Source organism: Talpa occidentalis, unplaced genomic scaffold (assembly GCF_014898055.3).
Source record: "Talpa occidentalis isolate TD23 unplaced genomic scaffold, MPIMG_talOcc4v2.1 talOcc4.9, whole genome shotgun sequence".
NCBI classification, from domain to species: Eukaryota; Metazoa; Chordata; class Mammalia; order Eulipotyphla; family Talpidae; genus Talpa; species Talpa occidentalis.
Genome location: NW_023605305.1, coordinates 21,133,736 through 21,146,024, shown reverse-complemented (window position 1 = coordinate 21,146,024; position 12,289 = coordinate 21,133,736). Strand labels below are relative to the sequence as shown.

Below are 12,289 nucleotides of genomic sequence, written 5' to 3'. Positions count from 1 at the left end.
GCACAAACCTGTTTCTTTCCCACTGTTCCCCATGATGATGAATGGCCTCATTCTCCACTCAATGGCCCAGGTCAGGAATCTGGGAGCCATCTTTATCCTCTTCACTTGCAATGAATCACCAAGCCCTAGTAACTGACTCCTATCTATATTTTCTTCATTCTCACTGGCTTTGGTTTGATTCAGACATCTTATTTCTTTTCTGAGTTCTCTGCCTCAGTTGTTCCTCTTGCAGTCAAAGCCATGTTTCTTAAATGCAAACTGGGTCATTTTCAATCTGCTCAAAATTCTGCAGTTTCAGCATTCTCCCACAGCTAAGCTGCCTAGCACAACACACCAGGACTTGAAAGATCTAGTCCATGCCCACTGGTGCAACATCATCTTCCAACACTGCCCACTTCACACTCTTCCATTTACTGCTGATCAACTCTTTGCAGCCACCTAGTCGGCATACCTTTATACCCATTGTTCCTCTGCTTATCTACCTGGCATACCTCTCCTCACCCTCTGAGTTTTCTTGGACTTAGACTGAGGGGCTCTCTTTGTTTAGATTCCAAGGAAGTAATGCTTTCATCTCCAGGTTGTTTGTTGCCTTGTCTGTTTCCCTGCTAGATTTTAAGCTGCTTGAGGGCAGGGTCTAGCTTTTCATATTTACACAGCCCACCACTGATTGGCACATGGAGATGGAGCTCTGTGAATGCGTGTAGGCCCACGGGTAGAAAACAACTTGCAAAATGAGGGCCAAAGGACCAGCTTAAGTTCAGACCTGGTGAGGCAGTGGGTGATTGGCTCCTGTATCCTGCTGAAGACCCTTCCCTTTCTCACTTGGCATAGAACAGAGGTGAACAGCTAGTGACCCAAAAGCCTTATCTGGCCTGCAGATGTTGTTGAGGCAGTAGTGATTTTTTTTTTTAAATGATCAATATTCAAATATGGGATTTTAAAAGCTAGGATTGTGGACTCTAAGAAAACTGGATGATGTACCTGTCTCACTTGGTAACAGCCTGCTGACTGCAGAGGCAGCACCCCCACCAGGCCTGGCACATCAATAGTTTGCATTTTCAAACCTCTAGCAGTGAAGGCCTATGTGGAGTCCTGGCTCTGGCACTCACTAGCTGTAACACCAAATCGTCCATCTATGCCTAAGTCTCTTCACCTGTAAAATCGGGATAATAGTGCCTTCTTAACAGGATTCTTGGGAGGACTGAATGAGATAACACTTGTAAAGGTGCTCAGTAAGGAGTGGATGTGTGCGGCAGGTGGTAGTGAGCTGCTGGAGACTGGGAAGGAGTGAGATGGTGCAGGACAGACCACACAGGAGCCACCTTGTCACCAATGAACATTTATTGAGTGTCCACATGTGCACAGCTTTGAACTTGGCGATCACAGAACGCACTGGGGGAGGGGATGGGGGAGGGAAAGAAAAGGATCAGGTTGATGGGGGGCATCCCCCTGGGGTCATAAGAAAGGTCATCCCTGCTGGAGCCGCCAGTCGCGTCTCTCTGCAGAGGAACCCTAAGCAGGGGTGGAAGTTAAAGCCAGGCACCACGATGGTGATGGGGTGCAATCACTAGGGAAGCATGCGGATTCTGGGGAGGTGTCCCTCCTGTTCCTGGCTCCAGCCAGGCCAGATGGTACTGGGGGGACGAGGATCAGATGCTCAGGTGTCCAAGCAGGGATAAGGAAAGGCAAAATAAATATCCCCCAATCCCCACTGTCACTCTGCTGCAACACGACACAAAAGCTTAGAGACCAGAGCCCAAGGACTCCTGGATCCCCTCAAGGAAGCTCAGGTGGAAGGAGGTTCCCCACCCCCCCCCACCAGGCCTGTTCTGCTCCAGGGCTTCCTGGAAGGATGGGGTAGTTCAGACCCTGGGCCACTGAAGTTAATAGGAAGAACTGCGATGTCAATGGCCTGAGCCTGCTCTCTGCCCAAGAGAGTCAAAGGCAAGAGCCAAAGGGCCAATTTAAAGGACGTGGGCCTGGGAGGCCAGAGGGGGCACGACAGCCTAGGGGACCCCCACGCCCTGGCCGGCAGGGCACATGGGCTGAGGCAGCCAGCTCCTGCCAGCCCTATCCTATTCTGGGGCCTCCCTCCTATAGGGGAGCCAGACATCGGGCATAATGACACCTAGTGCCCCCCTCCCTGGGGGCTACTCCGACCTTCCCCGGCCTGGCGGGGACAGCCATGTTGATTTCCAAGCCCATCCCTACCCCCGTGGGGTCCCGGGGGGCGGGACGCAGTTCCTCACACCTGAGGGGTAGGCACCACGCCCTTGCCCTCGGAAAAGCCAGTAAGCTGGGGTGTTTGGGGGGGAAGTTTAGGGAGAGGGGTTCCAGTTTGGGGGCTTCAGGGAAGATGCCTCCTCCCTCCTTCCCTCGCTGCTTGCCCCCAGGTCTGTCCCCAGTGGACACACCCTCAGGGCTCCGACAGGCATTGCTCCAGGGCAGCCATGCGGTAGTGGCTGGCCGTCTCCTCACCTGCCTGCAGCCTCATGGCTTCCCGGCACAGCCGGTTGGCTCGGGCCAGCTCCACCAGGACACCCTGATAGGCAGCGACCATTTCAGGCTTGACAGAGTTGGGGCTGACACTGCCTAGCAGCTGGAGCAGCTCCTGCGGCCAGCGGGAGCGCAGAGCGGCGGGGGCCAGCCAGGGCAGCAGGGGCACACAGCCAGTGAAGGCCTGCATGCCCAGGAACCAGAGCTCCTGCAGATCGGCCCAGATGCCTTCGTAGTCAGGGGACAGGGCCAGCACTGCCTGGTCTGAGCCAGGTGTGGCCCGGGCCACGTGGGACTGCGACAGGAAAAGGATGGCAGCTGCGAAGAAACCTCGGGATGCAGGTGTTCCCTGAAGAGCTGGAAGGTAAAAGGTGGGTGGGGGCATGAGCCAGAAGGGCCAGCTGCTCTGCCAGCCCTTCCCTACCCATGTGAACACTCAGGGAGCTGAAGCACAGCCTAGAATGATACCCTACCTGTGTGTGACCCTGGGACACACTTCCCAGGGACCTTGTTTCTTTATTTGTAAAGCGGGGTCAATAGTGCTAGCCTTAGAATTTATTGTGAGAATAAAATGTAATAATCTTGGTGCTCGTAGCTACCGGACAGAACCTCTTGTCCTCTGAGGAGAGGGGAGCAGCAGCTCAGCCTGGAGCTCAACAGGCTAAGGAGGTCGCACCAATTTGATACTTGGGCCAGAAGAGAGCACTGGGGACCATGAGCTGGGGATGGGGAGCTTCAAGCCCCACCTTGTAGAGGCTCTCTGGGAGGCTGTCTAGCCTGGAGCGTTTGTGGGTGAACTGCATGGGGGTTTTACTTAGAGGCAATGGAGATACAGTCTGGGACTAAGGGAGCACAGGGACTAGAGGGCAGGGGGGTGTTCCTGGTTCCCTGGGACATCTCCCCTTCCCACTGCCGGGTACCCTGCTGGGATCCCCACACAGGGAACAGAGAGGCAGCTGAGGGTATGGGCTCGTTACACCCTGTTCCTGGGCATCTGCTCAGCTCCTCCAACCTGACAGATGGGGCACAGGGAACAGGCGGGGACAGAGGGACCCAAGCAGACACCCACGGCCAAAGTGGGAGACAGAGGGCTGGCAGGGGCTGGAGGGGATGTCCCTCCCCCTGCACACAGCCAGAGTGAGGAGGGCTGGGGAGAGGGTGTGCAGCACAGCATGAGCACTGAAGGCTGTCACAAGGGAGGTGAGGTGCCGAGCACAGAAAAACCTCAATGGAGGGAAGTCAGGTTTCTGACTCAAGGGCTGGGTGGGGGCGGCTCCACCTTGAAAACACTGGATTCAGATTCCTTGGGGTGCTGGGGATTCCAGGTGCCTATGCCTGTGCCTCTCAGCAGGCCTGTACTTACACCCACCAGAACTTGCCTTAAAAGTCTTCAAAAGGAAGAGAATGCTATCATTTTAGGAAGAAGGGTGGGGTGGGGTGGAGGATGGAGACATACCTCAGAGATTTCCTCTTGACTAGAAAATTGTCTAAAGTCATTTTTGGAAGACAGTGACTTATGTCCCGGACGTAGCAGATCCACCCAGGTCCCCTGCCCCTATCCATTAGGACTGGACTCCCAGGGCTTACCTGGAGAGGTGCTAAGGAGCCGGGCCATAAGGAGGCCCAGGGTGGCGACATTGGCAGCCAGAAGCAGTCTCCCCTGCTGCTGCACAAGTGCAGGCAGCGACGTCATCAGGGTGTTCATGAGAGATGTGAAGCAGGCGTCGCGCCTGGGGAGAGAGGGGAGAGGTGGGTGTGGGTAGGGCAGGGCCTAGCAGAGTCAGGCTAAGCCCTGGGAAAAAGGGCAGCTAGAGGGCCTCCCCGGTGGTGAAGCGGTTGAGCGCTGGGTTGCGAAGCTGCCCACAGCCTCTGCGGTGCCGGTTCGATCCCCGGCTGCTCCCCGGCCACCGGAGGAGGGTCCCGCATGGTGCGCAGACCTCTCCTGCCCCCCGCTGCTCCCTTCTGCCTGCTCTGCTCCCCGCTCTGGTGAATTCTCTCACCCTCCAGAGCTTCTGACTGTACCCAGTGCTTGTATAAATAAATAAATAAAATAAATAAATCTTAAAAAAAAAAAAAAAAAAGAAAAAGGGCAGCTAGAAACCAGGCAGCAGGGAGCCTCCCTGGTGGCGCAAGGGGTTAAGTCGCAACCTATGAAACTATCAGCAGCCACTGCAGCAAAAGTGGCCAGGGAGCTACCCATATGGCGGAGCAGACCTCTCCTGCCTCGCCCACTGCTCCCCTCAGCAGTGTATTTCAGTCAATCCACCTGTTCTGGTGAATCCTCTCACCCCCTCCCCACAACTCTGGTCTGTACCCTAGTTCTTGTACGCATAAATAAATAAATCTTTAAAAAAAAAAAGGAAATCAGGCAGCAGGGTGAATAGTTAATTATGGATCACATTCATGGTACCTTGGGGGCAGAGATTGGGTTTTAGCTAGAATAGGCAGACATGCCCAGAGGGTTTCCCAATATGCTAAATTCTTATGTGTGTGGCTTTGTCTGTTCTGAGCCCCTTTCATTCCATGGGCACTGAGAAGCAGAAGAGATTGGGATTTGGAGCCAGTTTGAGCAGCAGCACCCCCTTGCTCCTCCAACCTCTATCCCCGCCTCACTTGATCAGTCCTGGTGCAGTGACCACGAGGTTGAGGAAAATGTGGCAGCAGGTCTGCAGGCCGATCTCCACGCTGTCGGGCAGCACTGAGGTGTCATGGCCGGGGGATGTGAGTTCCCACTGCTGCAGGAAATACTTGCACAGAAGTGAGGGGGCCCCCTCCTTAATCAGGATCTCCCGAGGCCCATCTTCAACTGTCAGGTGGCACCAGCCAGGCAGAAGGAGCCTGGGTTGTGGAAGGAACAGATATGTGAAAGGTTGGGAGAGATTAGGGCACAGGATTCCCTTTTGGGGAGAAAGGGAAGTAGGGGAAGACACATCTTCACAGGTACTGCAGAAGCATCACACGTTTGGGATGGCACAGATCTAGATGAAAACTTGGGCTCTGCCACATGGTGTGAGTGTAGGCAAGTTACTTAAACCCCTTGAGTCTCAGTTTCCTCACCCCAAGGCCATGGATGAGACTTATTATCATAGATTTGCTGTGTGAGCCAAATGAGATAGTTTTGGTAAAAGGTACAGCAAAATGCCAAGCAGTTAGTAGGTAACTTAACGAGCATGAGTTCTTTTTACAGAAAAACCTAGGGTTGGCATGTGGGAATAAGTCCCCCACAAACAGGAACAATCCAAAAGGAAATCTCATGCCCCAAACCCAGCACAGTCTAGTATGGGGGAGAGGTAGCCCTGTGTTAACCAGTCTTCGCCCAAGGGCGGCCCCAGGGAACCCAGGGGGAACACTTTTTTTTTTAGAATAGTCTGGCTGAACAGACTAACTACAAACTCACCGGAGCGCATCCCCTGGCCAGGTGGGCCCTGGGGTGGTGGGGGAGATGGCCAGGGTGGCCACCTGCTGAGAGAGGTCATTGGCCTCCTCGGCCTCCTCGTAGAGGGTCTTGGCGTAGCGCACGAGGAAGGGCAGCAGCTGGCAGACTTCCTTCCGCAGGGATGAGGTCTCCTCAGCCAGCCAGGCACCCAGGATCCGCACCGAAGCAAACACAAAGGGTTCCTTCTGCTTCTCCGGCCCTACCTGTTACCAGAGGATGCCCTCGAGATGGAGCAGGACCACAGCCCCTCCTCTGCCTACTCAGCATGCTGGCCAGCCTGGGAATAACAGGACTAGAGGAATTCTGGCCTGTGAGCCGAAGGTGGGCACCTTGCCTCCTCCTACCCTGTGCAACCCAGCATCTGGCACACAGTAGGGACTAACCCAACAGGGGCCTGGCAGAGAGCAGGCCTCAGGGCATGTCTGCTGAGACTCAAGCCGCATCCCCTTGGACCCCCACCTCTAAAGCATCTCAAGGCTAAGAAACACTAAGAAAGCTAAGAAAGACTTCCTCTCCAGCGGCACTGACCTGGGGTGGGAGGACGGGCTCCAGTTTGGTAGGAGTGGTGGGAGAGATGCCCTCTTTTGGGCTAAATCAGAAAAACAAGATAATGGGAGCTTGACTTGGTATGTGGGAGATGTGCTGGTGAGTTCAGTGGCTGAAGCAGGTTACTGAAGAGACCAGTCTTGAGTGAACCCCTGTGGGACAAAATCCTGGACTCTCAGACAGGGAGGGAGGAGGAGATGTGGATGTGGGGAAGGGGATTAAATGGAGTTAGATGAACCTCTCCAGAGGCCAAGAACCAGGCAGCCCTGCTCCTTTCCCTGTGCCATTACAAGTCTGTATGTGTATGTGTGTAAAACTGCTAGAGATTGAGAAGAACAGACTGCTTCCATTGTGTGTGTGTGTGTGTGTGTACTGGGGGGAGGCTTGTAAGTGGGAGGTTACTGTGTTGTGTGTGTGTACTGTGATGTGAGTGCACATATGGTGTGTGGTAGGTGCTTATGTGGAGGATCAGGGAGGGAGGGAGAGGGAGGGCCGGCCACACACTACTCCCTGGAGTGCTGTGGGATCAGTGTCTTGTCTCCCATTACATGGAGGTGCAGGAATTTTGCTCCCCCCTTCCCTGGCTCCCCCCACACTGGACTCCCTCCGTACCCTCACCTGCAGTAGGTAGTGGATGACGGCGCCTATCGCCTCCTTCATAATGCTCACTAGTTGCACCTTCTGTGGCTCCTTTAGAAGTGACTGCTCACAGCGGGTGCATTCCTGGATCCCCAACTCCATGAGGGCATAGCAGGCAGTCACCACATCTTCTTTCACCTCTGTGCCTGTCTCCTCCAGTGCCAGGCGCACCTCCACGCATGCCAGATTCACCAGAAGGGCCAGGAACTTGCTCCCAGAGTTGCCCGCTGGGATCCAGTCGGAGCCGCAGGCATGCGCCAGGCGGGCTGCCAGCTTCAGTGCGGGGTTGCGCTGCCAGGAGCTCAGCTTGCTGCCCAGGATGCGTGCCAGCCCAGCCTGCAGATCCCGGAGGCATTCAGAGGGCACGGTTGTTGGGGGCAGAAAGATGGGCAACAGCTGGCAGAGCTCAAATTTGCTGGCATCCTCGGCTTTCTGGAAATCTTCGCTGAGGCCCCGTAACACAGCCAGCAGGTCGGGCTCCGCCTCCTTCCAGCACTGTGTCTCAGCAGCAGCCAGCAGCCCCACCAGGAGTGCAAGGGCCTGGTCAAAGCCGTAGCCATGCCCCAGGTATGCCTGGCACAGGGCAGACACAGTGCCACCAGCAATAAGGTGCCGGGGGCCTCGGGGTGTACCTGCTACAGCTGTCAGGCACTGGTAGGTGTCATCGATCATGGACCGGCGGGCAGCATCATCAGGGTCCCCCCGGGCTGTGAGGAAGGTGCTAAGGATGGGGATCTTGTTCAGGACCTGGGGATGGGCGGCTAGTTCAGGGTCACTGCAGAAGCAAGCCAGCAGGGCCACGCCCAGGGCCCGAAGAACATGGTCAGGACAGCCATCAGGTGCCTCCTTGGTGGTCAGGAGGCGATTGGGGAAGGTGAAACCGACAGCATCGAAGATCCGCCGTCGAGTTTTCGCATCAATGTCACCTGCTTTGACTGCCTTGGTCACCTAAGAGGGGGTATGTGTCATCAGCAGGAAGAAAGGAAGAGGTGGCAAAGACTGTCCCCTGCACCATGTGGTATTCACCATTAACAGGACTAGGTTATGTAAGGGGGTTCACTGAGGGGTCAGGAAGACTCCCAGAGGCCATTTTATCTAGCTCCTCCCTTCTCCTAGGAGACAGGTGTGACCTCTGGGAACCTTCCCCTCTGGTTATCTCTGTGGAGAACAGTCTAGTCCTCCTCAACTACTTGCTCTGCTGTTTCGTCACCTGGTCAGTTGGAATTCCTGATGTCTAATCTAGAGGCTCACAACCTGAGTTGGAAGAGGGTTAGCACTCAGTGTTAAAATCTCCCAAGGACTTAGGGTCCCTCCCTAATTGCTCCCTCCAGAGAAGTCTCCGATCCATTCCCGCCACCTTCTCAAGGGAAATGGCTCCTGTGTCTCGCCGCTCTGCCTGTCAAAACATTTCCCCTTACATTTCACCTAAACACCTCCTCTGCTGCAGTGTGAGCCCTTGACTCCAGAGCCTTCTCCCTGTTGCTATGGCAAACAAGCAGCGGCTGTACTCCCTCCTCCCTTCACCCCCCACACACCGACCCCCCCTTCCCAGCACTGCAGCTCCTGCTCTGCTGTCCCCAGCTTGGGTTCCTCCAACAGGGCTAAGCCCTGAACCAGATCCTTTACCCTCAACCTACCTACTACCATCTTGGCCACCCTCTTCGACCCCTTCCCAGTCACTTCCAGTCCTGCTACTCTCCACCCCCAGAACAATCATCCCCAGGCCTCAAGTACTCTGCACTAGTTACTACCTGCTGCTGTTACCATATGAGTCAGCTCCCATCTGCTCTGGGACGCCCCAGAGAGCAGACCCAAGCAGCCTCCTCCAAGACTCCTAGGGCCACAAGCCTTATTTACCCTCATTCTTCCCTTTGCCCCATACTTAGAGAAGCAAAAAGAGAGCCCAAAGGTAGGCATTTAGGGCCTTCTTTGGTGACTTGAAGGCTGCCAGCAACCACCTATATATCCTTGGGACTTGTTGACCCCATTCCTAGGGGGCTCAATCACCCAGCCCTTCCCACCTCCCAATTTTCAGTCAGTTCCTTACTAGCAGCAGGGCTGCAAACTGCTCGCTGTCATTCTTGGCCTCACGGAGGGCTCCCAGGTAGCGTTCCAGGGTGGGGTTTCGGCTCTCTGCCTGGTTCAGAGCTGGCTCGCAATCCGAGGCCATGATGCCCGCCTTGCCCAACTGTGAACACAAGAGGGACTGAGCATCCCTCTGCAGAGGAGGGGTGGGGGTGGGGCAGGGAGGGGGCGGGGGTGGGAGTGGAGGATGGGGGGAGGGATTAGCACAGAGGGTTGGGAGGATCAGGAAGGATGGGATCCTCAGGACTGACCTCCCTTGGGGGGCAGGGGAGTCCCTTTAAGGGGCTGGACCCTCAAGTCCTTAGGGATGAAGGGACCCAGGTCCAAGGTCACCTCCAGAAAGCAGGAAAGGAGCATGCATCCTACTGCTCAGCTGGACGGCTCTCCTCACCAATCTCTGGGGGGGTGAGGGGGTTGGCCCCACTGTTCAGCTGTCCCCTGGCACCAGAAGCCCGGTTTAATCTCCTTCCACGGAGGCACACAGGGAGGAAGTGGTGAGGACAGACAGGGAGGAATGAGACATACATGGGTGAAGTTCGATTATCCGGACTCAGGCTGACATGAGTGGAGAGGGTATACTAGGTTTCCTTTCCCCTCCCTTCTCCAGAAGAGGCAGGAGACAAGCTTCAGCAGAAGTGAGAATGCTGGGCCTGAGCAGGGAAGACTTGGAGGCCTCTCTGGGGACCCCACCCCTCCAGCCGGGCCTCTTAGTCGCCCCCGCAGCCTCCTTGCCTCCTCTCCTTTCCCTCCCTCGGGCAGAAGCTGCAGCAGCAGCAGCAGCAGCAGCAGCAGCAGCAGCAGCAGCAGCAGCAGCAGCAGCAGCAGCAGCATTAACCCTTTGTGCTCTTTCTCCTCGCTCTCCCCGCCCCGCCTGTGGATACTGGCAGGGGCGGGAGAAGCAAGAAGGGGTCCGGGGTAGCTCCCAGGACAACGGAGAATCCAAAAGCCGGATAATCGAAGCGGGGCTGTTGAGATGGGGAGATGAGAAGGGGAGAAGGGTTCCTGGCGGTCACCACCTGTCCCGCCGCAGCCAGGTCACAACACGACATTGATGAAGTCACGACAGGGCGGCGATGAGATCACACTTCACGATGGCGCGGTGATGTCACGGAGAGATCACGGCAAAATCACGACATGGGACAGCCCCCAAAGATGACAGGGCAAATTAAAAAAATTATAGCTATATATTGCAAAGGGCTGTGACAAAATGGAGTCTCGACAGGGCACGATGATGTCGCGATATGGCGCGATGGAGTCGCGATAGGGTCCCCCAGGTGTGTCGGCATCGATCAGCGCCGGCTCGGAGAGGCTCCGGCTGGGAGGCAGGGGAGGGCCTGAAGGGGGCTGAGCTCACCAGGCTGCGGCCCCGAGCGGCGAAGTCTTCTCCGAGCGCGATGCTCCGGGAGCCTGGGGCCGCTGCTCACGCCGCGTTGCCCACTCCCGGCTCCAGACTGCTGAAGCTCCACCCCCACCCCCGCAGCGCCCTCGACCAATCCGCGGCGGCCTCACTCCAGGCCCCGGCCAATCGCGTGGCCGGGCGCTAGGTCGTAGCGGGTGCCGCCGCCGCGGCCATCTTGCTTGTGGGTACTCCCGGGTCTGGGGCCCGGAGCGCACGCCGGGTAGGCGAAGGTGCAGCCCGCCTCTGGGGAGCAGGAGGCGACCACCTGGGGCCGAGGTTCCTGCGCTCGCGCGTCGTTCTGCCCTCCAGCACCGCCCCTCCTCCCCCTTGGGCGCGCGGCTGGAATTGAGCTTCCGGGGGGGCGGGAGGGCTTGCTGAGCCAGCAGAATGTGCTTCCGGGTTGCGCCCCGGGAGGTGGGAGGAGGCGGTGTTTCCGGCCGCCGTCGCTGTCCAGGGAGGCTGAGGCGAGAGGGAGCTGTCCGGGTGGGGAGCCCGCACTACCTTCTTCCTCTTCCTCCTCCTCCGGGTGAGGGGAGCGAAGGTTGGGGCCCCGACCCCATGGACCGGGAGGAGGCGGAGGCCGCCGCGAGCCGGGGCCCCGCTGTGTGGCCCTGAGCCCCGGTAGGTGGCCGGGGCGGCTGGCTGCCAGGCCGAGGACCTCGAGCTCAGGGGAGGGACTCACGGGACGGGCTATTTCTGGGGGTGCGCTGGCCGGGTGTTGGGGCCCGGAGGTGGCGCTCCTAGCCCAGCGAGGGCAGCCAGCTGCTTCTGGCTTTGCTGGTGCAGAGCTCGAGTCCGAGGTGTAACATCCTTCCCTCCCCCAGCTTCTTTCGACCAGGGCCTGGCGGTCGGTCAGGCAGCGCTCTCCCTCCCCTGACAGACAGACAGACCGGGGTCGGGGCGCAGCTGGCTTTTCCCCTGCTTCCACTTCTGCAGCTTCTCCCTTAGCTGCTGTCTTTGGTGTTTGGTCTCCCCACCAAGATAGAAATTTGATGCAGAATAAGAGGTCGGGTGGCAGGGGTCTGAGCACGATGTGTAAATTCTCATGCAAAACCTGCCTTATTCAGGGCTTGGAAAATTATGCCCCACAGAGGGTTCTGTGGTGACTGCAGTGAGCGCAAAGGTGAAATGACGGAAGTCAAGAGAAAACCTCAGGCTGGATTCCAGGAAAGCTTTGCTTTCTCTCACGTCTGGTGGTTATGTCCAACCAACAATAGATGCAGTTAGCAAAGAGAATTAGCTCACTCTCCCGTGCTTTCTTATGTGATTAACAGACTGGAAACTAGGAACAAATTGGAAAGACGACCTCTCAGAACAATCTGTTCATTTTTCCAGCTATTTGGAAAACAATGTCTGCAAATATAAGCAAAGCTATTCATGGCAGTCTGTTCTGTAACTTTCCCAAATATCTGAGACTTTTTTTTTTAAGTACTTTATTCTTGATTACTCATACCAGCTGAATAGGCTGTTTCAGACGTGCTCTGTCGTTGTTCAAACATATCTTATCGCTTTGTACATAAATGGAGTTCCACGTATGTAGCTGACAGACTGAACTATGATACATCCCCCATCAACCTGAAGTATTAAGTAAACATTACCCCCTGCTCTGTCTGAACAGCTGCTGCAACAGAGAGTGCTTTTATTTCGGGTGTACTTGTAACGCCCTAAATGCCAGAACTATTGTATTG

At 56.3% G+C, this 12,289-nt stretch overlaps 2 protein-coding genes across 7 annotated transcripts in view; one reads left to right on the top strand and one right to left on the bottom strand.

Annotated features, from left to right (window-relative positions):
• Positions 1 to 1,221: 1,221 nt before the first annotated feature.
• On the bottom strand, positions 1,222 to 10,640 carry NCDN (neurochondrin). 4 transcript variants are annotated; one of them, XM_054691313.1, is made up of 8 exons: positions 9,728 to 10,001; positions 9,536 to 9,640; positions 9,165 to 9,305; positions 7,097 to 8,065; positions 5,894 to 6,135; positions 5,110 to 5,334; positions 4,084 to 4,226; positions 1,223 to 2,853 (listed from the first exon to the last, which is right to left on the bottom strand). In XM_054691313.1, the coding sequence occupies exons 2-8, from the start codon at positions 9,557 to 9,559 to the stop codon at positions 2,417 to 2,419; spliced, it is 2,181 nt and encodes a 726-aa protein (XP_054547288.1). In that variant the 5' UTR covers positions 9,560 to 9,640; positions 9,728 to 10,001; the 3' UTR covers positions 1,223 to 2,416. The 4 variants fall into 4 exon arrangements, with proteins under 4 accessions (XP_054547289.1, XP_054547288.1, XP_037355653.1 ...); XM_054691314.1 differs by lacking the exons at positions 9,536 to 9,640; positions 9,728 to 10,001 and adding an exon at positions 9,454 to 9,529 and having other exon boundaries at positions 1,222 to 2,853; XM_037499756.2 differs by lacking the exons at positions 9,536 to 9,640; positions 9,728 to 10,001 and adding an exon at positions 10,219 to 10,640.
• Positions 10,641 to 10,788: 148 nt separating this feature from the next.
• KIAA0319L (KIAA0319 like) overlaps positions 10,789 to 12,289 on the top strand; it is a 101,945-nt gene continuing 100,444 nt past the window's right edge. Inside the window, exon 1 of one of the 3 annotated variants that reach the window (XM_037500611.2) lies at positions 10,789 to 10,821. The gene's annotated coding sequence lies outside the window, so the exon portion shown is untranslated. Of the gene's footprint in view, positions 10,822 to 11,015; positions 11,223 to 12,289 lie in introns of those variants that run through there. The other 2 variants (XM_037500612.2, XM_037500609.2) reach the window with 2 other exon arrangements.

Bases quoted from the DNA above. Each gene is read 5' to 3' on its own strand.
- NCDN (XM_037499756.2), bottom strand. From the start codon at position 10,251: ATGTCGTGTTGTGACCTGGCTGCGGCGGGACAG. The intron at 8,066-9,164 runs GTAAGGAACTGA...ACCCCCTCTTAG, and splicing joins AGTTTGCAGCCCTGCTGCTA to GTGACCAAGGCAGTCAAAGC. The intron at 2,854-4,083 runs GTAAGCCCTGGG...TTTACCTTCCAG, and splicing joins GCTCCTTAGCACCTCTCCAG to CTCTTCAGGGAACACCTGCA.